Source organism: Melozone crissalis, unplaced genomic scaffold (assembly GCF_028551555.1).
Source record: "Melozone crissalis strain CALT ecotype California unplaced genomic scaffold, PUWL_Pcris_2 ptg000016l_1, whole genome shotgun sequence".
NCBI lineage: Eukaryota > Metazoa > Chordata > Aves > Passeriformes > Passerellidae > Melozone > Melozone crissalis.
The window spans coordinates 4978922-5004139 of NW_026535794.1; the positions used below are offsets into that span (position 1 = coordinate 4978922).

At 42.7% G+C, this 25218-nt stretch overlaps 1 protein-coding gene across 1 annotated transcript in view; it reads left to right on the forward strand.

The window, feature by feature from the left end:
- Nucleotides 1-25076, forward strand: part of DLEC1 (DLEC1 cilia and flagella associated protein) — a 32648-nt gene extending 7572 nt beyond the window's left edge. The window contains exons 11-38 of the mRNA XM_054273962.1: nucleotides 105-197; nucleotides 444-534; nucleotides 1397-1559; nucleotides 3246-3438; nucleotides 4744-4802; nucleotides 5298-5472; nucleotides 6738-6831; nucleotides 7055-7185; nucleotides 7494-7652; nucleotides 8459-8598; nucleotides 8842-8995; nucleotides 10095-10205; nucleotides 11244-11374; nucleotides 11723-11908; nucleotides 12003-12061; nucleotides 13304-13455; nucleotides 13963-14066; nucleotides 15127-15197; nucleotides 15844-15989; nucleotides 17031-17165; nucleotides 18383-18505; nucleotides 19451-19545; nucleotides 19641-19725; nucleotides 20254-20463; nucleotides 21384-21545; nucleotides 22482-22635; nucleotides 23224-23344; nucleotides 24927-25076. Of these exons, the coding sequence (XP_054129937.1) occupies nucleotides 105-197; nucleotides 444-534; nucleotides 1397-1559; nucleotides 3246-3438; nucleotides 4744-4802; nucleotides 5298-5472; nucleotides 6738-6831; nucleotides 7055-7185; nucleotides 7494-7652; nucleotides 8459-8598; nucleotides 8842-8995; nucleotides 10095-10205; nucleotides 11244-11374; nucleotides 11723-11908; nucleotides 12003-12061; nucleotides 13304-13455; nucleotides 13963-14066; nucleotides 15127-15197; nucleotides 15844-15989; nucleotides 17031-17165; nucleotides 18383-18505; nucleotides 19451-19545; nucleotides 19641-19725; nucleotides 20254-20463; nucleotides 21384-21545; nucleotides 22482-22635; nucleotides 23224-23344; nucleotides 24927-25035 (3606 nt within the window). The 3' untranslated portion in view covers nucleotides 25036-25076. The remainder of the gene's footprint in view (nucleotides 1-104; nucleotides 198-443; nucleotides 535-1396; nucleotides 1560-3245; nucleotides 3439-4743; nucleotides 4803-5297; nucleotides 5473-6737; nucleotides 6832-7054; nucleotides 7186-7493; nucleotides 7653-8458; nucleotides 8599-8841; nucleotides 8996-10094; nucleotides 10206-11243; nucleotides 11375-11722; nucleotides 11909-12002; nucleotides 12062-13303; nucleotides 13456-13962; nucleotides 14067-15126; nucleotides 15198-15843; nucleotides 15990-17030; nucleotides 17166-18382; nucleotides 18506-19450; nucleotides 19546-19640; nucleotides 19726-20253; nucleotides 20464-21383; nucleotides 21546-22481; nucleotides 22636-23223; nucleotides 23345-24926) is intronic.
- The last annotated feature ends 142 nt before the right edge of the window (nucleotides 25077-25218 follow it).

Consider the following 25218-nt stretch of genomic DNA (forward strand, 5'->3'; position numbering starts at 1 on the left):
AAACAGTGATGTTGTAGTATACTGCCCGTTTCAGGTAAATCAGTGTTTTAAACACAGCAATCTGATCCATTTAGTTTATTAATCTGTTTGTTTTAATACCTTAGGTGGCTGCCACTGCTGATTTTGTGGTACAGGATCCTTTTGGGATCCAGCCTGCTGGTTTGGAGCTAGCTCCAGGGCAGAATGCAACAGTACAGGTTAGTGCCAACTGCTGTAGAAAGGTTTTTTACTTCACCAAATAAATAACAAGGTCATTTTAGAAGACCTGGCTGGACCTTGCAGGTTTGGGTTTATGTGAGCAAAAATTGATTCTGTTTCTTGCAAGTGTTACTTTTAATTTCTAATTACTAAAACTGTCCTTCAGGGAATATTTGCAATTGAAGTGTATTACTTAGGGGAGAGAAAACAGTTACAGACCTTGCTATTTCCCTTCTCTCTTTCAGGTAGTGTTTTTCCCCTCTTTGCCAGAAGCCTCACAGCAAACATTCACCATTTTGTGTGACAATTATCCAACCAAATATGTTACAGTCACAGGTTTGTTCCTAGCACTTTTCTAATTCTGTAGATATTCAGATAATGTGAGTGGTAATTGTTGGCATGAAGTGATGGTAACATTTTATGTCATTGGATTAAGCAAATACTTAATGTGTCCCCTGCTGGCTTTTTTTTGGTATTGTTATTACTGCTCCTTCCCAGTGCATGGAATACACTGGATTCAGAAAACATTGAGCTCTTAACCTTCAGTAGGCAAAAATCCAAATGTAAAATATCACCAAGTCACAGAAAAGAACACTAGCTGCCAGGTGCAACTCATCTCTTTTACTTTTCTGTCAATAAGATAACTTGGCAAGCTATGAAACATGAGGTGTTACAGGGCAGAAATGAACCACATTTGGACCTTTTGAGGCAGGCAGTCTCTGGATTAACTAATGGAACCAGTTCAAATTCTTGTAAATGTTGGTGCTTGTACTGTAATAAAACTGTGAGTGCTATAACATGAGGCTTGGTTTGTATTTAATGAATCACTTTGTCACATGTATTTACTTTGGATTTTTTTAATACTTCATTTGCTGCTTATTTTAATTTTAATCTATTGCTCAAAACATCTGGGAGCCGCATTGTCAAGCCCTGTAAACACCCTGCTTAGTTCAGTGAAACCATGCTGATGTGAGTGAGCTGAGGCTGTGGCCCTGAAATCCCTGTCTATGAAATTCATGAACAGAAGGTCTCTGTTAAAACTTGTTGATAAACACAACATCAGGATTGTACAATTAACACATTGGAGTTCTGAAACTTGAGGAAACTCCAGATATAATCAATAATTAACATAAATTACATGATGTGAACTATCTTAATAGTCCGATGGTAAACAGCAAAACCTAATTATTTCTTCCAGGCCTTGGAGAGGTGATTGCTCTGGAGCTTTTGTTTGTCACAGGAGGAGAAAGCAAAGCTCTGCTGGGGGAAGTCACTGATGCCACAGCACAGCACCTCATACGCTTCGAGCCCCAAAACCCCCGGAGCACTAAGGACAAGATCCTGGTCATAAGGAACTCCACGTGGGTAGCTGCTGTCAGAGAAATGCTCTGCAATGTGGGAATGCTGCTAGGGATCTCATTTGTCACACTCTGCTCTCTCAAGCTGGAGAAACCTTCATGCCTTTGATAAACTTCTTGCAGAATCTTTGCTTCTTTTTGCTCCTTATTTGGCAATTAAAGTTCAAGGAATGTTGTGTATTATTCAGGTGCTATGGCAACCATTAGCCAAAGTCAATATATTTGCTTTGATAGAGGTAAATCTACAAAAAATTCATAAATATACATGGTTGCAGGAAATACAGGGTGATCCAGGTGAGATTTATCTAATTTTAAATATCTGCTGTATGTACTTGTGCAACTGAGATAAGCACTCTTTTCCTTTCATAGTGCAGGGAATAGATGCTTCCAAGCATATAATTCTGACTGGAACATCTCCTAAAGAAAAATCATAATACATCCTGGACTCCACTGGATCAAAATGGGAGCCCAGTGTAATTAACTCACATTAAAACTCTCACATGGTTCCTGCTATTGAGTCCTTACAGATTTAAATATATATTCAGTTTGAAGTCAACTAATGTGTCCTTCTGGACCATTACACCATACTGAACATAGTGGCATCCTGATTTTGTTCAGAATCAATCAGACTTTAACAGAAATACAGTCCTGCATGATTGCAGCAGATAGAGGCTGTAGACCATGAAAGCAGTGAGCAGGTCAGTGCTGGGTTTAGGACCATTAATCTGAATTGATGTTTACAAGCAGTAAATATCTGACAGTTTATTTTTTGGTCTGGAAATCACACATGCATAATGCCAGAACAGGCTGATGTTTGAGTAAAGAAAGTGTGATTGGTGAACTGGATATTGTAAACTGACAAAGGATGTGACTGAGCCAATTTCCACATTTTCTCTGAGCTATACTCACCACAGCACTCCCTGCACATCTGGTGTCAGCATTTGTATAAAACAAAGCTGGCCAGGCTGAGAGTAAACTCCATGGAAGCAGGAAGAAGAAACATTCTTTCTGCTACAGAAAGTGATACAAGAAATTGTAAATGTCCAGTTTTATCAGTGATACTTTCAAATTCCTCCCCCTTACTAAGGCAGATTTTTTGAGGTCAGCATGAGCAAGATTCTCAAATCCATGAAGACATTCATGGAAAACACTTCTGCTGAAACAACCTAGTTAAGCAACCTTTTCTGGATTGCAGAGAGTGGGGCAGAGCCATGGCTATAATTTTAGATGGAGCCATTGTGTTTGCTGACATGTTAAGACCACATCTTGCATTTGGATTAAATTCAGAATGTGATGTAGGTCATCAGCAGTGATTCAAGGCAAATGTACTGGTGTCAGCAGGAATGGTCTTGTTCATCCCAGATCTTTGAAAAAAGAATTGCAGAGTTTCTGAAACCTGGATTGCATGACAAGTTCAAATAAGGCAAGAAAGTGTTAAGGTATCTTATACATTTATGGAATTTGCTTTCACATACTAGCATGTTCTTTATATGATTTATATGCTCTGACTCCATGATGCCTCAGCAGCTTTGTGACTCACAAAAACTGGGAAGTCAAACCCCTGTAATCTGTAAAGAGAGGAATTTCCTACCTGGAAAAAGAATCTGAACATTTTCTTAATTAAATTTTACTCAAAGATATCTGATTTTTTAATCATAGCTTTTCTGTTGTTTATTGACTTCTTTGCAGCAATCTAGAGCTTCCCTTCTTCTGGCAGATAACAAAGCCTCATCTGAAACCATTAATACCAGAAGAAACTGCAGACTTTACAGAGGTCAAAAACAATCAGGACCCAGAGTCAGCCTTCTCCCTGAATCCTGAGCAGGGAGTTTTGCTTCCCTATGCAGATCATGAGTTTATTCTCACTTATGCTCCACAGGAGGTATGGCTTGTGATTCCTTCCTATCTACAACCTCCAGCTGTGTATTTTTATTCAAGTCATAAAATCCTTGCTGTGCAACTTTTCTAAATTAAATTTAATTAGCTGGCACTATGCTCTGATAAACAGTGTTCAAAATGTAGAAAGTTACTGAAGGAAAACATGTTTTGACTGCAAAATGTGAGACAGTTTCTGATCTCATGTCATTTTGGGGACTGACTGGACACAGTTCATTTTGCACTGAAATTGTGGACACATCCTCACACTGCAGCTGTGCTGGCTGGTGAAGTTACCACCCTCACCCTCTAGCAGCCCCTCCACCAGCTCCTGAGCCTTCCCCCTCTTCTTGGGGGATGTGCCTTGTACCTACTCCAGCCTAAATAAGTTGGTTAACAAACGCTGATGATTTAAACTGTTTCCAGCTGTAGTTTTTTTTTGGCCTGAAATGGGCTCTATGAACAGCTGAGTGGTGAATTAAGGGGATAGTGGGAGCCCTTGGCAGAGAAATGCTGTGTGCAGCTGTGGGTAAGAGGGGTGCAGGGATGTTGGAATGCAGTTAGCCCAGAGAATGCTGTTCTCTCAGTTTCTGCTCCCCTGTAAATAAGGAGCATGAGCTCACTGTATCTAGAGAAACCTGATCCAAGGAAAGCCCAAGAGTGGGAATGTCCCATGCAGTGTTGATTGACAGACATAAGAAATACCTCAAATTTGTATGGAAGAGAAATTAATTGGCTTTTTAAAAATAAATAGTTCCTAGAATATATATTCAGTTAAAATATACATCAAAATTAGTGTCTGTCCACAAACAAATGAATCTTTTTGCCCTTCAGATTTAAGGCCTGCTCTTGTGTCTCTTTCCCCTCTCCATTAGAATAAAAAAAGCATTCTCTTCCCATGATGGAAAAGTCATGTTTCCTACTCCAGATCAGATTGATGGTCGATTAGTTGAATACTCTGGAGCAGTTGGAAGAAACTTCTCAATTAGTACAGCAGTACTGAGCTTAATTTGGGGAGCCTTTGCAGATGCTTGTGTGTAGTATGCAATGTACAGGGGAAATAATAACAGGCATGTCAAAAATGAGTATTTTTCTTGGAACCCTACACCATGAGATCAGAATCTGGCTTAATGTTTTGCAGTCAAACATGTTTTCTTTTAGTAACTCCAGAGTTTGAATATTGTTTATCAGAGCTTAGTACTCTGATGGTGATCATTTATCCTTTACATGTAAACCACTTTTCAATCTTTTTTTGATCTTCAACATAAATGATTACTTGACACTAAAATCCTTTTCTCCTTCATCTGTGCAGCTGAAGAGTTATCACAGTGTGCTGCAGATGGTAGTGAGGAACACCCCAGACTCACCTTGGTAAGATGAGAAACATTTCCCAGTAAGATATATGGCCACAATTTATCTGTGCTATTACATTAAGTTACTGGGATTTTTCTTCTTTCTGGTGATGTTGGATTGACAAGTATAAAGAATATTATCTGCACAAGTTGTTGTGGTACAAAGAGCATCTCTGATATCCTCCCTCATGCCTGGACGCATGCCTGGCCCAAGCTTTTCCTCTCTTGGAAAAAGATAATATTGTCATTTTGTCTGCTTATGTTCCAGGGTTTCCTGCTGTTAGTCTTTGTCACAGCAGTATGTCACTTATATACTTGTTCATGGACAGACTGGGACAGCTAGAGTACCTTAAAGTATAATGAAGTTTTTAATTGGCTGAGCTAATTGCCCACAGGCAGTCTGTACTTGAGGAACTTGTGATGGTTATCAGTTTTGATCTGGCAATTAAAAGACAGGATCCAATTTAACACAGGTTTAACATATTTAATGATTCTACCATATTTCCTCCCAAAGTTTAGTAGAAGAGAGAATGCTTCAAAACATCCCAGAATGCAGAGTAGAGGATGTAATAGCACTGAAAATAGAAGTTAAAGGCTCAACAGAACCATACAACCTTCTTCTGGAACCATATGCCATTATTATCCCTGGAGAAAATTTCATTGGTGTAAATGTCAAGAAAAAATTTAAGGTTTGTGTTCTTTTCACTTCACTGTTGTCATGTGGTTTGTGTCACTGGATGTCATAGGTGTTATTAGAAGATATCAGACGGTCATTGTTGTTTTAGTTTTCCTGAAATGTTTTTAAAGGAGGCCGTGAATCCAGAAGGGTCTGCACTGAAATGCCCTACCCAGCCTGCTCAGCCCTTCACTCCAGGCAGAGCCTTTGTTCCTTTTTCATCTCTCCACTTTGATACCACAGAGTTTGACCCTTCTCAGAGTTTTTCTGGGTCACTAACCTCTTGCTTATCACTTTGTCACTCCTGTCGTGTAAAAGTTTTCCAGCTGGGAGGAATAGTCAATGCATGATTAAATTAGTTCCTAACTGAGGCACTGTTCATGCAAAGAACTACAGGCACCACAGAAGAGCTACAAAAATCACACATGCTGCAGCTTACTAGATGTTATTCTTTCCTGCAGGTTCTGGTAATTTCTCTCTGGCCATTCTGGGACAGAATGCTGCTGCAATTGTCCGCTCACACAGCAGCCCCTTCACTATAGATCAGGATAATTTTGATTTTAGACTGAGTTGGGAAAAACAGGCCTGTTGGCAAGAGCCAGGCAGGAAGACATTTCCCAGTTAATGGTTTTCCCATTTTTTCTTAGAGATCCTGCTAATCAGCCTTTAGTTTTAAGATTTCTCTCCCTAGAACTTTTTTTTTTTTTCAATTTGAGGCAGCCATTTCATACTTCCCAGTAACCCAGTATAACTACACTTGTGATAGAGGTAATTAAGCCACTTACTGATGATATAACATCCTTTGCAGTTTCCAATTGGTGTTTTTTAGTCTTAAAAAGATAAGAATTTGAACTGTGCTTAGAGATAATTGTAATTCAGAGAACAAAGTTATTTGCTGTAGTTAAGAAATAATGTTTTGACTAGATCTGAAGAGCAGGCCAAACATTTCAAGAGCCTGTATCTCCTTCACAAATAGAACCTTTGGCAAAAAAAAAAAGCTGCACTCAAAAGATTTTCAGTTTATATTTAGAAATTCTGTTACATTTTTAAAAATGGGGGGAAAGTTTAAGAGTCTCAAATATGATAATGTTCTTGGAATGAATTGTTAATGGATTCTCCTCAAGTTTGAGGGAACACCTCCACCTATGTGAAGGAGACACTGTTAAATAAATGATCGCTCAAACCCCAGTTTGCAGTGATCAGTGCTCTCAGCAAACTGACTTGCTGCTCTGAAAGTTTTAAGTGCATTAATTGTCTCATTGATTTTAATTGTTTCAGCTGTGGAACAACAGCAAAACATTGATCAAGTACACATGGGAGAGAATCACAGACTGTGAGATCATCGAAGTTGAGCCTCGTACTGGTGTCGTAGGTAAGGTTTCTGTGACTTGCAAGCAGTAATTAATGAAAGAGGCAGTAATTGATTATATCAATTTATGACAGTCACAGAGCACTACAGTGCAAACTGAAAAATTACCTGATCTCCAGCCCTGTGGAGCCAGCAGGAGACTTAACTTGATTCCAGTAGCTTCATGCTTGAAGCAGGTGGTTTCTTACATAAAAGTGAGACAGGAGCCTGGTGGTTTCTCTTCTAGATGTGAATAAATGCTGTGAATTTCTGCTGGCAATTTCTGGGAGCAAACCTGGGGTCATCAGCCGTAAGCTGCCGTGTCATGTTGAGCTGTGTCCAGAGCCAGTTATGCTGCATATTGAGGCTGCTTTTAAGGTAAGGAGCAGTTCAGTCTTGCAGGAGGATGAGCTGTGTGGCCTGGCCATTGTCCAAATAAAGCTTTTATGCCTCTCAATAGCTTGAGAAATCTGAAGTGGTGACAAACAGGAGTTACTTTTGCTATAGTGACTGTTGAGTCAATGTTGATATTCCCATGACACACAGAATTTTTCTGCATTACACAGTGCATTTGCTTTCTGATATTCTCTGTGAAATCAAATGTTAATCATAGATATTAACATGTTTCTTAATGAGGCAGTTTTGGCAGGGGTGTCCATTCTAAAGTCTGTTTCCTGCTGTCCTAGGGTCCATCTCTTTGTATTGATGTTCCATCACTCCAGTTTGGTTTGACCAAGCAGGGTGAGACTGTGTCAAGAACCTTTGAGATTAATAATCTGTCTCAGGTGCCAGCACAGTGGAGGATGCAAGAAAGCCAGGTTTTTCTAGCTCAAAGGAATGAAGAGGTAAGTCACTGCTACAGCTGGCTGTAGTCCCTCCTTAGGTATTTTATTTCTTCCTCTTAGGAGTTGTACTATTCATTCCAGCTATCAGAAGTTCTAAATTTTGTGACTTCTTATGAAACTAGTCCAGCACAGTTTTGTAAGTGCATGAGTGCTTTTGAGATTGAATACCTCTTTACAATTTTTCTCTATTTCCCTTTATTACAAATCCCCTGCCAGCCTGATCCAAAGAGACACAGAGTATTTCCTGAATGACTATTATTTCAGCTGCTGCTGCTCTAAGTAAGAGTTCAAGGCTTTAGTAGAGCTGAGACTGCTGAACACTCCTCCCAGATACCCACATCAGCATCTTGGACCAGAATCTGAGCCCCACTCCTTGCTGATGCTCTTCCTGTGCCACTCTCCCAACCCTCCTTCCTCACCCTTCTGTCCAAGAACCTTCCCCCTTGTGGCACCTTGCTGCTGCCTGGGAGCAGGTGCTGCTGCTGAGGCTGATTGCTTCTCCTTCATGTTCCCTGTCAGTCCATTGCTTCTCCTTCATGTTCCCTGTCAGTCTATGCACAGCTGACCCTGCTGGGCCCTTGGCTCTGACTGAAGCAAAGCCCTGCCTCCTTGTGTGGCCAGGCTTTCACAAAGCTGCCACTGTGCTTCCTGACATCAGCCCAGGTGGGACTCAAGGGGCAGAGAGAAAGGAAACATCTGAGGAAAAATTAGACACTTGGAAACCCTAATTAGATTGTGTGGCTTCAACATTTTACCCTTGCTTTGCACATGTCAGAAAAATTTCTGTTCCCTCTCTCGTCTCCCAGGTATCCACCTTCACCATCCAGCCATCAGCTGGAGAAATTCCTCCCTTGGGTCTGTGCACAGTTTCAGTTCACTTCACATCACTGCAGTGCCAGCGTCTCCAGACAGTGCTGGAACTGGAGGTGGAGAATGGAGAAGGAAGGTAAGGAGCAAAAGCAGCATTTGTTTTGTTTTTTCTGAGGTTCACATCTGGTTTTCACTTCAGGTAGTTTTCCCTCCTACAACAAAACTGTGAACTCACAGTGGGGTTGTGTAACCTATCAATGAACTATCAAATTTCTAATATTGCTAAATGAACATAAACATCATTCTTCCCAGCATGCTGTTTTATGTCTAGCACGTTTCATTAACAATAACAATAGACCATCTGTGTGTTTATTTCCAGTCATCTTCCTGTTTTCGTTGAAGTTCAGACCCCCCAAGTGTGCCTGATATCTAGTCATCTAGTATTCAATGAAATTTATACTGGAGTTCCTGTCAAAGCAACCAATAAACTTTTTAACCAGACACTGCTGCCAGCAAAATACTTATGGGGAAAGGTAAATGCTCTTCTCATGGGTGAAGAATACAGCAGGGATGGAAATTGCAATTTCTGTAGGAAATACAAATAATGACTATTCTTAAAAGCTTTTCTGATGTATCTTTTGAGTAGTCATTGCTGTTTTATTGGCTTGGAAACAGAATTTCAACTTTAGACCAACCTTTATTAAAAGATTAATTACCAGATGATGTCATTATGTTCTTACTGTCTGTGGATGCCTGGGAAAATGGATGAGCAGATGCGAAGGGTCATAGGATGTAAAGCTACCAGGGTATTAAACAAAGTACTACAGCAGTTTAGGGTTTGCACTTAATTTAGTAAAGAAAAAGAAATTTTAGTGCTTTTGGATTGTGTCTGAATTCTGAATTGTGTCTGAATTCACATTCTGGCTGGGATTCAGCTTACAGAGTAGGAACCCCAAATTCAGTGTCAGTATTTAAGCTGTGCCTGAACTCTCTTTCCAGTCAATGGAAATTGGTCAGTGCCTTGGTCATTCAGATCTGGCATCCATCACATCTGACATCCAAAGTTTAGCTCAATTTTCTACATAAAAGCACTCAGTGCCACTGCAGATGTCCTCAGGTGCCCAAGGGATCCTAACAGAGCATGTGCATGGTATAGGTCCTACAGGAAAACACTTTGGAGCATCTGCAGCCTGGGAGGAATATCTAGAGCATTTTTCCTGATGTGTGATGTTGATGTGTGAAGAAATGAGTGGAAGCCCTGGGTACATTCCATGCTGGTCACTTAGGGAAGGTGCCAGCACCAGGATTGTGTCTCCCTCACCTCTGAAGTAGAAAGAGATGGGGCACATCTGGGACCTGCTCTGGTATCAGATAGATTGGGTGCACCCTGGAAAGGCCTGAGACTGTGAGAGGGATGGGAGTGGCTCTGCTCCCAGCCCAGCAGCCTCAGTGGGCACCTGAAGTTACTTGGAGTAATGTAGGCATGAGGATCTTCTCACTCATGGGGAACTGTAAAGCCTCAAACTTTACAAACTGTAGGTGTTGCTGCCTGACTGTCCTAATCCTGAGAATAGCTTGGTGTTTTCAGAAGAGACAATGTGAGGGAATCATCAGTGTCCTTTCTGTTGGCAGCCCATTGGAAGCCAGGCAGCCTCCTGCTCCATCGTGGTGTCCCCTGCCAGTGGCACCTTAGGCCCAAATGAAGAGAAGGAATTCTGCATAGAGCTGTCAGCTAACTCTGTGGTAAGTTTACAAACTGATGCACTTTTATAAAAGTATTTTCATCTCACCTCCATCTGGCAAAAGGAAGAAATTCTGCATACAAAACCACGTGCTCTTTTTCCCAGACAATATCTCTGAAATGGCTTTGCTTTAGGGATACCACAGTTGAAAGCAAGAATTAAAGAAGTGTACATGGTGTGCAATTTCTACCCTGTTTCTTTATATCTCAGCTGTTCCTGTTTTCTTCCTTTCTTGAAGTCCTGTGCAATTTGTCTTAATGCTTATCTCTCTTCTTGGAGCATACAGATCCTCACTTTGGATTATCTGGAATGATGTGGAGCAGAGTGGTATATACAGTATCTATTTGGTTTTCTGAATACAGTTAGGCTCTTAACATTTTGATACTTGAAAACTTAAAAGGGGCTGATGGGACTGAGAATCTGCAAAATACAGGAGCAGAGCTTACAAACTCTAGGAATTCAGAAAAATACTTTGCAAGGGCATTGAAATACCTGAGCTAAGGCAGCTAAATACAGGATCTTCCTATAGATATGGTGTCTTAGTTCCCATTACAGTCACTGGAGACTTGGGTTTCATTTATTTGCTTAAAAGTAGGTGTTCTGTACTATCAGAGTTATTATTTAAAATTATGTATCTGTGGCACTGGGGAACATGGGTTAGTGGTGGCCTTGGCAGTGCTGGATTAATGTTTGGACTCCATCATCTTAGAAGTCTTTCCAACCTAAAGGATTCTATGATTCAATACTTGGAGCATAGGAATTATGTCAGAAATCAGTAATGGAGCAGTTCTAGGCTCACAGACAGCTGCAGGTACAAAGCTGAAAAACAGCCAGAAATTTTTACCTCAGCACTGCCCTCTAAGCAGCTCTGATGCTGCAGAAAATGCACTGAAAACAATTCAGTAAAACCTCTGACAATTCTGTTGTTCTGGGTTTAATCCAGGGAAGTTTACACACCTTTTAAAAATAAATACCATTAAGAGTCTGCCTCTGTGATAGATGCTTCATTCCCAAGGAAACTTGATTCTTTGCTTTCCAGGGTGAGCTGAAAGACCTCACACTTTGCTGTAGCATAGAAGACATGGCTGAACCCCTCTTCCTGAGCATTTCTGGAGAAGTGAAGGGACTTCATGTCACATACTCAGTACCTTCTGGCAGTGGAGCTGACAGGTAATATCTAACTGAATATTATTTCATTTTTATGATACATAGAATGATGACTGTATTTTGGAACATGCGCATCTTTATATCTTTTCATATAAGTAAATATGTCTTTAATTTGGTAGACTAGCATGTTATACAGGATAAAAATTTGACCCCAGAAATATCCTTATGGGGGTAGAAGTGAAAAAAATGAAAAGCAGAAAATGCTGATGGCAAAAATCATAGACTGCATGGTCCTTTTACACTGTGCATCACAAGCACATTGCATGTTGCACATTTTTAAATCTCCTGAAATCATCTGTGACATAAGAAAATAAGACCCATGTCTAATACTACTGTTATTTTTTCTGGCAGTGATGAAGGACAAATGCCACAAAGCCCATGTGAGCTTCTTTTGGACTTTGGGTCTGAAGTTGCAGTCAAAGATGTTGTAAAGCATCAGCTGATTCTTACAAATCTCTCAGGAATCAGAGCTCCATTCACACTGGAAGCTGAGTATTTTAGTGCCTGTTTGGTGCCTCCAGAACAAGGAGCCTGCCCGTGAGTCTTGCTGTTCTGCATAATGATTCAAATACTAATTTAGGTCTGGTTTAAACCTGAAATCAGATTTTTATTTTTTTTCATGTTCTCCAAGCTACCTGGTGAAAAAAAGGGGGCCTGTCACAGAGCATGCAGCTAGAAAAGTAAAGTCAGGTATGAAAATATTTCTTCTGTGGAGAGAAAGTGAAAGCCAGTTGAATGTCAGCACTAAATGTGCCAGTCAGGCACATCTTCTCATTGTTGGGGTATTTGGTGAAGTCTAAACTGTTAAATTACTTAATTCCTCTGTTCATTCCTGAGTTTGAAAGCCCAGCTTGTATAAGCATTAGGTCAATCTCTTTCCTTTCCTTTCCTTTCCTTTCCTTTCCTTTCCTTTCCTTTCCTTTCCTTTCCTTTCCTTTCCTTTCCTTTCCCTCTTTCTTTCTTTCTCTCTCTCTCTTCCTCCCTCCCTCTCTCCCTTTCTTCCTTCCTTTCCTTCCTTTTTTTCTTCCTTTTCTTCATCCTTTTCTTGCAAACAACAGTATGAAACAAAGTTGGTGATTCTGGTGACAGTCCACTCCCAGAACACTCCCAGCACATGGGATGGATGACATGCAGAATTCTGGCTCTTTCTCTCCCACACAGTTTTCCAGCACCACTGCAGCAAGTTTTTCTCCCTCAAACCTTTTACCATACCTTCCCCAGTGTGGAAAGTACAGCACAGCCCCATCTGTCATTTCTGATGTGTTGTACTGAAAAATGATAATATTTACAGCCACATGAGACTGAGGGAGGGAGGAAATGGGAGCAAAAAGCTGTGAAGTGTGGATGTGTTTTCTGTATCCAAAATAAAACTTGCACATATTGGTACCTTGCCATAGAGTTTGGTATCTGTTCCACAGACAGAGCTTTTCAGCTGTTGAATTAGTGCTTAAGATTAGAAAAATGCTGTTCTGACAGATTCCATGCAGGCCTAGGTAACTCAGAGTGTGGAAAGGCTTTGCTCTTTGTAATTAATTCATTGCATGGAAGAGCACGCTGAGGTAAACAGGCAGCTGCTAGTGAACAAGAAGCAGTCAACACAAATCCCAGCCTATTTTTCTCAGATTTTTTCAGGTAACCAGTTAGTGCCTTGTATATCCCAAAGAGTTCTGGATCAGGTTTCTGGAAGGGTTGTCCTGCTGTAAAATATTCTGGGTAAGCACTAGCTCTAAAAACAAAGTAAGACCCACTGCAGAAGGGAATTTGGGTAAAGTGGTACAATGTGAGCTGTGCAAATGATCCCAGGGGTTCTAAGTCAGTGAGGTTAAGCTGATTAAAGGCAACTAAAATTGTGGTCCTGTGTATTCTTTGAAAGACTAACTTTGTTCCATTTCCTCAGAATTCATGAAATGCTTCTTTGCTCTGCTCCTTCAGAGTTTGCAGCAGCGTTGCTGTCCCAGGGGAAGGGAGCAGCTTTCCATATCCAACCTTCCTCAGGAACTCTGGAGGCTTTCCAGCAGCTCACCATAGAAATAGCAGCTTACAACAACATGTGGGGAGAGTACCAGGATAACCTTGTCTGTAAGGTAGGTGGGGTTTTGGTTTTACCATTGCAGATTTGACACTAATTATATTTCCCAGATGCCTTTCTGTTAGAAATACTTTTTCAGTTTTTTAGGCCTTCTGTAAAAATTCAGGATGGATCTTGCTATACCACTACTTCCAATGACATGTAAGGAACAATTGTTTCGTTTTAGGGGCACATGTTTATTCTTTGGGAGGTTTTCATGTGCCTTGAAAATGACTGGAGTAGTTTTGATTTATAACATCTGTTTGGGAGCTGGCCAGTGCACTGCTCTGCTCTACCAATACCATAGATTGTGTTGTGTAGAAAAGCAGCAGGAAAGCTGATAAATGCATGAGCTATTGCATTCTCCTGCTGAGAAGAGTTGTTGTTAGCATATAAATTAGAGGTTGTCAAAGGAAACTAGTCAAAAATATTTGAAAATCCAACCAGTTTGCAAAACATAATCTCATAACGCAGAGAACTAAGATGTTATCTTGATCCTAATAGCAAAAATTCTTTTTAATAGGTTGGACACTTACAACCTAAATTAATTCCTATGCAAATGACTGTGGAAGGCTGTCCAATCTTCCTGCAGGTGACAGGACCAAAACCAGAGCCACCCATTGTCAGGTATAGTGCAAAATATTGTCAGACAAATCAGTGAATGAAATGCCAATGGGCTGCAGCCAACACACACACCTGTTCCATCTTGTGATATCATGAGAAGGTCAGCAAAGTGTCAGTCAAAGCACAGTATCTGCTTCTAGAACATCATTACATTTTTCTCTGCCAACACAATTAGAATATGATCTGCACTACAAGACTGCTGAAGTGTGCCAGCTGTGTCTGTTCTGGGCTTGCAGCTGTAGAATTTCACCCAGTGCAGCCTCATCTGGCTCTGTGGAGATGGCAGCTGGCACATGGTGACAATTCTCATCACCCACAGCTCATTCCTCCCTGGCCCTTTACCTGCACCAGGAGAAATGCAGCCCTGAGGTCAGCAGGGGAATGTTTAAACCCTCTCACACAGCAAATGGCATCTGCACCTCGGGATGAGGGGTAAGGGCTGGTGTTTGGGGAACCCCAGCACTGCACATGGTTACTCTGAAATGTCTGAGACAGCTGAAAAAACTGGGGAAAAAAGGAAAGAGACAGATAAAATAAACCAATATTGCACTTCACAGTGTAGGCCATGTGTGGTGGTGTTCACAGGGGTCTTAGGATGAGGGAAGGGACGAGAATGCTGACTCCAGGTTTCAGAAGGCTGATTTATTATTTTATTATATATATTATATTAAAACTATACAAAATAATAGAACAAAGGATTTCATCAGAAGGCTGGCTAAGAATAGAAAATGAAGGAATGATAACAAATGCTTGTGTCTGACCGAGACAGTCCAGACAGCTGGACTGTGATTTGCCATGAATTAGAAACAACCCCATCACAGATGCACCTGTTGCATTCCACAGCAGCAGATAATCAATGTTTACAATTTGTTCCTGAGGCCTCTCAGCTTCTCAGGAGGAAAAATCCTAAGGAAAGGATTTTCCATAAAAGATGTCTGTGGCAGCCATGCCTTACCTGAGAGCCACTCCAGTGCAGCCAGATCATTTCCACTTTTAAACAACTCTTCAGTGATTTCAGACACTTTGTTCTCTGCATGCACTCACAGCAAGGTTCCCTGTCCAGGTTTGGCACTCAGATCTCAGGAGGGTCCGCTGTGATTCGGAGGGTCCAGCTCAACAATCCCACTCCCTTTGGTAAGGATGGCTTTTGAACAGCAAACATTGATGCCTTTATTGTGTTCCTTATAGAAATAAAAGTAGAAGGACCCATTAACCTGTTAATTGACAGGCATACTTGTTCTCTAATGAAGATGTTTTTAGCAAAAAAAAAATAGAAGGTGACTCAATGTGTTGCCACTATGCAATTGCACTTCCCATCCTGATGTAGCTGGGTTTTCCCTCATTGAAATGGTGGGAATTCAGGATTTTCCATCCTGTTTTTATGAATTTCTTACAACACTAAGCCTGGTCAGTCAGGTGTGCTACCTGCTTTTTACTGGCATCATCTGGCTCTTCTGTTTAGTCTTTTTAGCTCTTGAGTGAAATTGTAAGCTTTTCAGAGCAAAGTCAATCACCTTTTTTTTTTTTTTTAATTCTACTAGATCCATTTGCTTAAACAAAATACTCATCATTTATTTTGATTATCATTTAGGACATAGAAAGTGGCCAAACTATAGCAAGCTCTTGAATAATTTTCATTTACAGCAAAAATGGGAAACCTAAGAGATACATTTCAATACAAATCCTGTTGCCAGACACAAATTTGATATTCTGGTACCAACTAAGCCATGAGCCCTCTCACTGACTGGAAGTAATTGTCCTTTTTTCCTTTCCCATTCAGACATCCGGCTGGACTTGGAAGTTTACAACCAAGAGCCAGATGATGAGAAGCTGGTGGACCTGTTGGTGCTCTTTGGAGACCCTTTTCCTCCTGTGGACATGGCTGGAAAGGAGGCTGCATCAAGTGGTAGCCCCTCAGAGTCAAAGGTAGTGTTAAAGCTGCATCCAGCTGGATTCCCTGTGGGAGCATTTGTCCAGCTCTGGAAAGCACAGATGAGGTCAGCTCTTAGGCTGTTTCTTGTACTGCCGCTGAGATACATGATGGGATTTTGGCATGAAGGGTTGAAAACAATAACAGGAGATAGAACTTGTAACTAAGAGCTGGATTGTTAAAAGGAATGTCAGCTCCTCTCCCAGTCAAACATGCAACATGTGGGTAGGTGGCTTTGGGGATCAGCAGTCTGTTTCCAGAGTGAGCTATAAGCAATTGGCTCTCCTTAAAAGTGTTTAAAAAGCTAAAGAAATATTATTTAAAATACTGTCAGTGACAAACTATTGACATTATTACATGAAAGAATTAAAATAACTAAAACTCCTTCTTTTGGCTCTGCTTTTCTCATGGGTGCTTTCTGGTGTCAACAAGTGCTGTAGTCAGGGAGCAGAACCTACCCTGCAAATTTCAAATTGCACCTAATGATATGGAGGTATTATCCCAGTGCTAAAATTAGATTGGTTCTGTTAGAATATGGTAACATCTATTACACATGAAGTTTGATTATAATGTGGCAATTTAGTGTCTTGAGGGGCTGGCAGTGACAGGGAGAAGGTATCCCCCAGGATATTCTATATTTCTCTGGCAAAAGCTTCGCACAAAAGATATTAAAATCACATTTTCTCTGCTTCAGCTCAGCATGCACAGTTGTTTTGAACAGAGCTCTAACCTTTCTTGTGCACAAAAGGAACAGCACTGCCCCAGAGTGCTGGTTTGTATAATGGGCCAGAGGTGTCATGGTTGGGTAGAACTGGACCCAAGCATGCACATTTTCCAAGGAATTCAGGAGCAATTTCAGGAAAGCTACTCTGTGGATGAGAAAATTAACGTACAGGACACATCCACGTGTCCAGCCCTTGTGCCAGAAAGAAACTGGAGCTGGCCATGCTTCCTGAGCAGTTCCCTGTGCACATCACTCACATTCCTCCCTTGCAGTGTAACAGTTTTAACCATTCCCCACCCCTGTGTCTCTGCAGCCTCCAGGTTCTGACAGCAAAGAGATGGAAATCAGCAGCCAGGAGTCTGCAGGAGAGAAAAATATCTCTGTTCTCATCCGACCTCATGAGGGGGTGCTTGCAGACAGCCCCTACTCTGTTGCTCCAAGGCAGATAGTAAGCTTTTACATTTTCTTTGGGCTTAGATTTAGCACATTTTCTGCAGGGCAGAGGACACAGAGAAGGAGAAGGAGGTAGCTTTGAGGTTGGTTTGAGGTAGACTATTGAACAGTAAAAGGAAGGCTTTGGAGATATCATGAGAAGAGTTTGTAAGGTCAACACAACAAAAGTGTCCTATCTACATCTGAGCAGTGACTTGATGACTGAAGTGTTTGTTGTACACCAGAGTGACATCTCTGCTCTTCTCACTTGGGCTGGCATGGTGAAATGTGCCAGCCTGAAGCTGTGGGAACATGCAGAGCTGGAAATCAGGCTGCTGGAAAGGGGGTGCTCTGTAGATAATTGGTGGATAAACCATTGTAACCCACAGTGCTTCACAAGGGAGTTGTGCAAATACACAGTGTCACAATCCCTTAGGAATGCCATAAAATAAAGTCAGCACTAGAAAGATCTAGCTAGGAGTGACAGGATTGCCCAAAACATCAGTGTGCCAAATTTACTTTTAAATATTTTTTTGCCAGAGGGTTTCAGTTACAAGTTAAAATGAGCTAAAGATTACATAAAAGGAATGATGATAGAAATGAAGCTGCAGTCAGCTCTGAGGTGGCTGAGGCTGAGAAAGGTCAGACAAACAAGTGCCTCACTGTGGAGGCAGCTTTTGTGTAGCCAGCAGCAATATCAGGATTTAACCTGCACAGTTCACCTAAAGAAAGTATAATCTAGCCAGCCTGTAAATCCCAGAAAATCCACTGCAGCTGGCTAGTGCATGTGATTACATTCCCTGCTGTCATGTAAAATTAAAAAATAGCCAAGACTAAACTGAGCTGTAAAATACTTTTAGTTCACACTTGTAACTCTTCAAAAAATGTTTCATATATGAAAGTTGTGGAATAATCACCTAAGGTAGCCAGGGAGTAAGAGTGGGCAGAACTGGGTATTTTTAAAAACAAACAGATGTGTACATGTTTGTGTACTTAAAGAGTTGGTCTGTGACAGTGCTTAAACTCTGTTGGTGCTGAGAAGTGGCCACAGAGATATTTGCAGTTGAAGTAATTGTCAGTTTGGCTGTCACATGTTGGCATTTTCGTGCAAGCCTGAGCCCGTGCCCGGGGGATTTCGTGCTGCTTGTGCAACTCCGTTTTGGCAGCCGAGCCCCGAGGCTCTTGCGCAATCCCCGGCGGCTCCGTGCCCTGAACGCTCTCTCCCGGCCGCAGGTGGTTCCAGGAGGTGGCAGCAGCGACGTTTACATCTCCTTCACCCCCCTCGTCATCCCGGACACCGAGGCGGAGCTGTGCTGTGCCGCGCTGCTGCTGGGCTTCATGAGCCTGGACAGCAAGGTAAACTGGCTGTCACAGCAAGGCCAAAGGGGAATGTCATTTCCCTTTCTGTATTTATGTACAGGCTGCTGTTACCTGGCCGGTCTGTGTAAACAGCCCAGTTCCTGCCATCCTGTACGTCCTTCCTTAACCAGGGTTGTTCATCTGTTGCATTTCTCTTGGAGCTTGGAAGCGTTCTGGGGTGGGAATGTCACCATCTCCTTGCATTGTCTGGGGCAGCAGACCCCAGACAAAAGCCCAGGGGTTTGAAATGCTATCACAGCATCAGGTTTTATTGCTAACAATAATTAACAATGGAAATGAGACTCAGGACTGCTGAGTCCTGTTCCTGGCTCTGCATCCACCTTCCTGTGTGAATTTGGACAGCATATCTCTCCTCTGGGAAACTTCCTCTTCAACAACTGCTGATGAGAGGCTTGATCAGGGTTTTATGAATGACTCAGTGATTCCCTGACATGAATTGCTGCAAAGATGCAAGGTGACCTGAATGAATGCTAATAGAATGTTCAATAAAAACAACCCTAATAATCCTTATTTCTGAAGAAAGGGATGTAGAATAATGGAGTCCTGGAATGGTATGAGTTGGAAAGGACCATCTAGCTCTACCTCCCTGCCATGGGCAGCAACATCTTTAACCAGAAGAAGTTGCTCCACACTCCATCCAACCTGGCCTTGAATGTTTCCAGTGATGGGGCATCCACAGATTCTCTGGGGAACCTGTTCCAGGCCCTCACCACCCTCAGAGTGAAGAATTTCTTCCCAAGATCTGACCTAAACCTTCCCTGCACCTGTATCACCCACAGCCATTCAGAGTCCAGCTACTGCTTGGCCTCTGCTGTTCCATCATTGCCAAGCAGAGCCCTATTTTGGCTGGCAGCTCCAAGCAGCATTTCAGGTTCAGTGCTGCCATTTCCCACAGGATTTCTGTTTCCATCTTGTTGCCAGCTGGCCAGGGGGGTGCCCAGCAAGGTGCGGCGCAGCCACGTCTACGAAGCTCCCCCGCTCCGGGTGCACGTGGAGGCTGTCCTGAGACATCCCCTGTAAGTGCCACTGTCACAGCTGCCACCCTCATGGCAGGCTCAGCTGGGACAGGGATGTGACAGGGATGTGACCAGCCCTGCTTCTTTACACTCAGGTTGGAAGTGGAGATGGATCACGAGAGAGGAATGGTGTTTTATTCAGTGGCGAGTGATCTCCTACCTGCCAAGCCTTTCTCTGGAGTGAGTATTTCCCACACTGGTGTATTTGGCTGCTTTGTATTCCTGTGCTGCTGGGAGAATTCAGAGCTGTGTGCACATGGATGTGAAAATGCATCCTAATCACCAGTAGCCTCATTTTCTATATTGCACATAACAAGAAAGGAACAACAACAACAACAAAAAAAAAGCATACAAGCACTTATTAGCCAGGAATAAGAAAAGCTGATCTCAGACAATGCCTGTTTTATTCAAATTTTTGTTTCATTGTAAGGGAGTTTGTAAGTAGAAAAATAAGTTCTGATTTTCAGGACATGAAAGTCCAAAAGCAAAATGAGCCACTTCAGTTGTGTGACCCTTGGCATTTGAAAACTTAGACTTTATTATGTTACTTTTATTTTGTTTTTTCACTCAAGAAATGTTGAGTAACGCAGGTAGAAAATAGTGAGTTGCTTTGGGGTAAAATCCTTCAGATTTTACTGTTACCAAACAGAGCAACACAGACCTCTCCAGGGAGTAAAACTGACCAGTTCTGAATCATTTCTCCCCCAGGTTTTGACAGATGCAGTAATTACTCAGAGTTTGAAACTCATGAATTGTACCAAGGTCCGGCTGTACTTCAGGCTCTTTCTGTCTACACCCTCTATGCCCTTCAGCTTCTCCAGCTCAGATCCCAAAAAGAGCACAGAAACATCCCACAGCAAGAAGGAGGAAAGGAAACAGCAACTGCAACATGTACTTTATCCACAGCAAAACATGCTGGTAGGCTCAAAAATAATAATCCTGTGCCAGATTAGAGAGTTTAGTAATTGGTGTGTTAGTGTGGCCCGGAGGAACCACAGAAAAACACAACTGGCATGGAAATCTCCCAGTTTCAGGGGAAATGGTGCTGTATTAGCAAATGCTAATTACTGCCATTTTGCCTGCTACATTGCAGGTGCAGATTTTTTTTTTTTTCCTGCAAATAATCTTTTTCTGTTCCTGATGTGCTTTTCCCATCAACTCTGACCTGTTGCAAACTCCTGCAGAAACCCTGTGGGTTTGCAGCTCACTTAAATCAATAGCCATATATATGTTGGATAGATTAAAAGATTTCCAAGGACTGCAGTCTTCCCTCATTTCCTTAAATTAGATGTGGGCAGTGCAAGGAGAGAAAAATTTGATTAGTTTTGGGTGTACAAATGACATTAAAGGAAAGGAAGTCCCACAGTAGAGAATTAGGTAACCTGCAAAGAATGAGCAACTGTTGCATTTTTGAAGTGTGCTTCTCATTTTGCTGTGTTCATTTTGACATGGAGACACTCACATCTCAATTCTGCATGTGGGGGAAGAAAGAGGATTTAGATGTCTAAGACAGCTTTGGGAATGTGGTATTTGTACCCTCAGGAACTCAAAGCCTTTGGCTTGCTAGAGGCAGTTTCTCCCCTGTGGTTTAGGGATCAGCTGTTCCCCTTTACACTCCATCTCAGTGTACTGGATTCATAGGAAATAGCTGTGGTTTTTTTTCTTTAATTGTATTGCTTTGTTCCAGTGGGAATTTGGCTGCTGGCATGACACCTTTGGGTTCCAGTGGGAAAATGTGTGCCTGGGCCTTTGTGTACTTTGGATTTCCTGCACACATCTTTCTTTGACAGGATTCCTGTCATCTTATGTGATGGTCATCAGGATTTCTCTTCCCACAGGTGCAAGTGTCATTCCACACAAGTCTGGAGTTACTCAGGTATCAGCATTTGCCAGAGACCCAGCTGCTTCCTGGATGCCAAGTGCTCCAGCTGGAGAGTGGAGAGAGAAAGCTGAAGTTTCATCAAAATCTGGTCATTGAGCACAGTAACTGCACTACCCAGGTAAGGTCAGGACAGGGCTCTGGGCCCTGGGAAAGGGCTGTTTCAGCAGCATCTCTGACTGGGATTAGCATTTACTCAGCCTTGAATTACTCTGGAGTAAATGGGGTCATCCAGGGAAAGTAAATGGCTGTGGGGCTGCTCTCTGCTGAGACTGCAGGTGATTCCCAGGTGGGCTGTGCAGGCTGGGGTCACACCCTGGTACCCCAGCTCTGCATGGCAGCCCTGGTGACACTCAAAGGGCCACACACCCAGTCTCAGGATGACTCTGAGACAGGAGTCAGGGCTGTCTCAGGGAACAAGCCATGCCTGAGTCACCAGGCAATGCCTCCTGCAGCAACCAAGGGCTTCTGGAAAGGCTCCTGAGTCCATTGAGCTCCGGCAGTGTGGTCAAAGCCCAGGTGCATGTAAAGACTGATCCCTTCCAGTCAGAAATCTGTAACCCCTTCCCAGCCTGCAGCACCCAGCACACTGCAGGCACTCCTGTGTTCCTTTCACACCAGGTATTTCTGAGGCAGGACCTGTGTGAGACTGAGCACCATACCTAAGATGCAGTCAAGTGAATCATAACCCTGGGCAATCTGCACAAACTGAATGACTCACAGTGGGCCATATACAGTCCTGAGGGACCAGGAGATGCTGTAATGTCTGAAGTTCCACAGAAAACCCCAAAAACAAATGAGAATGTTCACTCTGTGTTACTTCATTAAGATCACAGTGTCTGGTTTGAAAACCTATCCCAAAAAAGTAACACACAAGCAACAACTTCATTCACTCAAGGCTGTAGAATGGGAATTGACTCTATTGTGAAAGAACACAGAACAATCATTCTTGATTCAGTGGTTGGGGTTAAGAATGATCCAGCTAGAGCAGGCATTACTAAAGCTCTGTAAAACTGAGGTGGGTTTTATTCTCTTTTCCCTTTCCCCTGTTTTGCAGCTGGTCCCAGTGACTGCCTACCTCACTGTTCCAGTCCTGGAGCTCTCCTGTGACAGGGTTGATTTCCAGACCTGCTTTGTTGCACAGACCAAGACAGAACATGTCTTCCTGTACAACAGGAGTGGCTGCAGGAGCTACTGGACTGCTTTGCTGGGTATTCTGGTTTTGCAATTGATTTCCTTGTTACAGAGTTTCACTAAGACTGCATGCACTCACTCAATATAGGGGCAATATGTGATGATCCTGGGTGCAAACATGGTTTGCTTTTGTTCTCACTGATGTGGGCTTTTCCCCTCGTCTCTTTCCCCTCCTTTTTTTTGACATTATTGTGCCGCTACTGATTTCAGCAATTACTCCACATCTAACCAAAAGATTGAGTCTCAGCCCTCACAATGCTTGGACGTGCTCTGCTCATTTATAAATCAGTCCTGAGGGACAACAAGAACCAGCAGCTCCTCATGGCTTCAGTTTGAGCATGAGCCTAATGCTGTTAATAATAGATGTTAATAACAGATTCCAGAGGAAAGAAGATCAGGGCCTTATTATTTCAATGTGGAGACCACTGATCACTGCCCTTGATGAGAAGATGAAAGCAGAGTCTGGGCACATGCATAGAAACCCTCTGACAGTGTGAGACATGATGTGTTAGTTGCTCAGAGCTGCATTGCCATGAGTGCTGCTTGCTGTACACGGTTAGAGGGTGTTGTATGGCTTTGTTTGACATTTGCCCCTTCCACTGCAGATGAACAGAAAAGCCCTAAGGCCATGCAGGTATTTTCCATCTTCCCAAACAAAGGCATTTTGGAGGCACGTGAAGGGGAGGCACCCACCAGAGAGATTCTGCAGATCAGCTTTGCTGCAAGGTACAGTTAACTGTAATTGTGACTGAAATTGTGTTCTTCAGAGAGCTGGGCTTGTTCAGCCTGGAGAAGGCTCTGGGGAGCCTCAGAGCCCCTTGCAGTGCCTCAAGGGGCTCCAGGAGAGCTGGAGAGGGACTGGGGACAAAGGCCTGGAGTGATGGCAAAGGGGGAATGGCTGCACACTGCCAGAGGGCAGGGTTAGATGAGAAAGAACTTTGCACTGTGAGGGTGGTGAGGCCCTGGCACAGGCTGCCCAGAGAAGCTGTGGCTGCCCCATCTCTGGAATTAAGGCCAGGCTGGATGAGGCTTTGGGCAACCTGCTCTAGTGGAAGGTTTTCCTGCCCAGGGCAGGGGCTTGGAACAAGATGAGGTTTGCTGTCTTTTCCAACCCAAAACATTTCATGATATATGATGACCAAAAGACTTTAATTTCTTTGTTCTGATTAGGGACATGTAAAAAAAAAATCATTTTTCATTACAAAGTATTTTTGGAGGTTATCACATGGTGGCAGCAAGTTATAATAAGTCTATCCCAGTGATTTCAGTGAGCTCTGAAAACTGCTGACAGGGAAATTTCAGGCAAACTGTGGGCGAGTTATTGCCATAACTCCCATCCCCTTGGAACACAACCCAGTGATTTCCATCACTGAAGCCACTGATGCTGCAGTGGGATGGAGCCTTGAGCAGCTGCACTGAACTGTCCCTACTTAGAGGAGCATGGTGGTCCAGAAGCCTCCCCAGGCTCCTGGCTGCCTAAATTTTTCTGGAATTCTGCTGAATATGCCTGAAGCACTTCTTTTTGTCTGACAAATGCACTAATCAGCATGGCTGAAAATGCCTGGAAATACCAGAAAGCAAAGATGTTTCTGTTTAGCAACCAGCTCATCTGTGGGAGCCATAGGAAGAATTCCCAACACAGCAGAGTGTGGGATCAATGTGGCAGTAGGAGATAATTATATGCAAGGTGTGAGGTGATTTTAATAATTCACCTCCCCAGTTCAGTGGTCTTTCTGCAGAATTGTTTTATGAAAGAAAAAACAAAGACTGGCAGAACAGGCATTTGCCTCAGGCCCTTACAACAGCTGGCACTTGGGCACAGAGAAGTCCTCCACAGGAGCACTGAGTGGCATTAGCCTTGGGCAAATAATGTTCTTCAACTTAGTGCAAAACTAGAGTTGTTGTAACCTTTGTGATGTTAATTTACAGTTTGGGCTCCACTACCTGCCCCTTGTCTCAAGAGGAGTGACAGAAACTTTTCCCTTCAAACTTTGTCACAGGGAGGAGTTTTGCTATCAAGGCAGTGCAGGTGTTTGCTCCCAGCAGAGCTTAATTTCTTTATTCACCTAAACCAGAATTTCCCAAGTAGGATGATGTTCTCATTCTTGCAAAACATGAATCCAGTGTCTTCAGGCACAGAGCTGAACATCCTTTTCCAACACCTTGTACCCATGGAACACAGCCCTGTGGACTTGGCACTAACATTAGTGACCTGAGCATTCTTAAGACACCACTGTCCCCTTTTCATCTCATCCCTAAACACAGGCCTGCATGTAGCTGTAACTGAACTTTTTGCTGTGCATTTTAGGAGCAACACTGACTATGAAGCAATTGTGACCATTTCTGGAATGCTGGAAGAGAAGCCTTGCAAGCTGCACCTCAGAGGGAGGGGAGTGCACTGTGGGAAGGTGCATTAAGCAGCACAATGTCAAGGTAACAGGTTGGATGCAGATGTGGCAGCAGCTGAGCCTGTATTGTCATCTACTTCTGTTTTCAGTAGGGACTGGAATTATAGCAGAATGAAAATTTCGGTTGTGAGGAAAGAAATTCTCGTGGTACCTTAACCAGTCATAATCACACTCTGTACTTTTACTTTTATT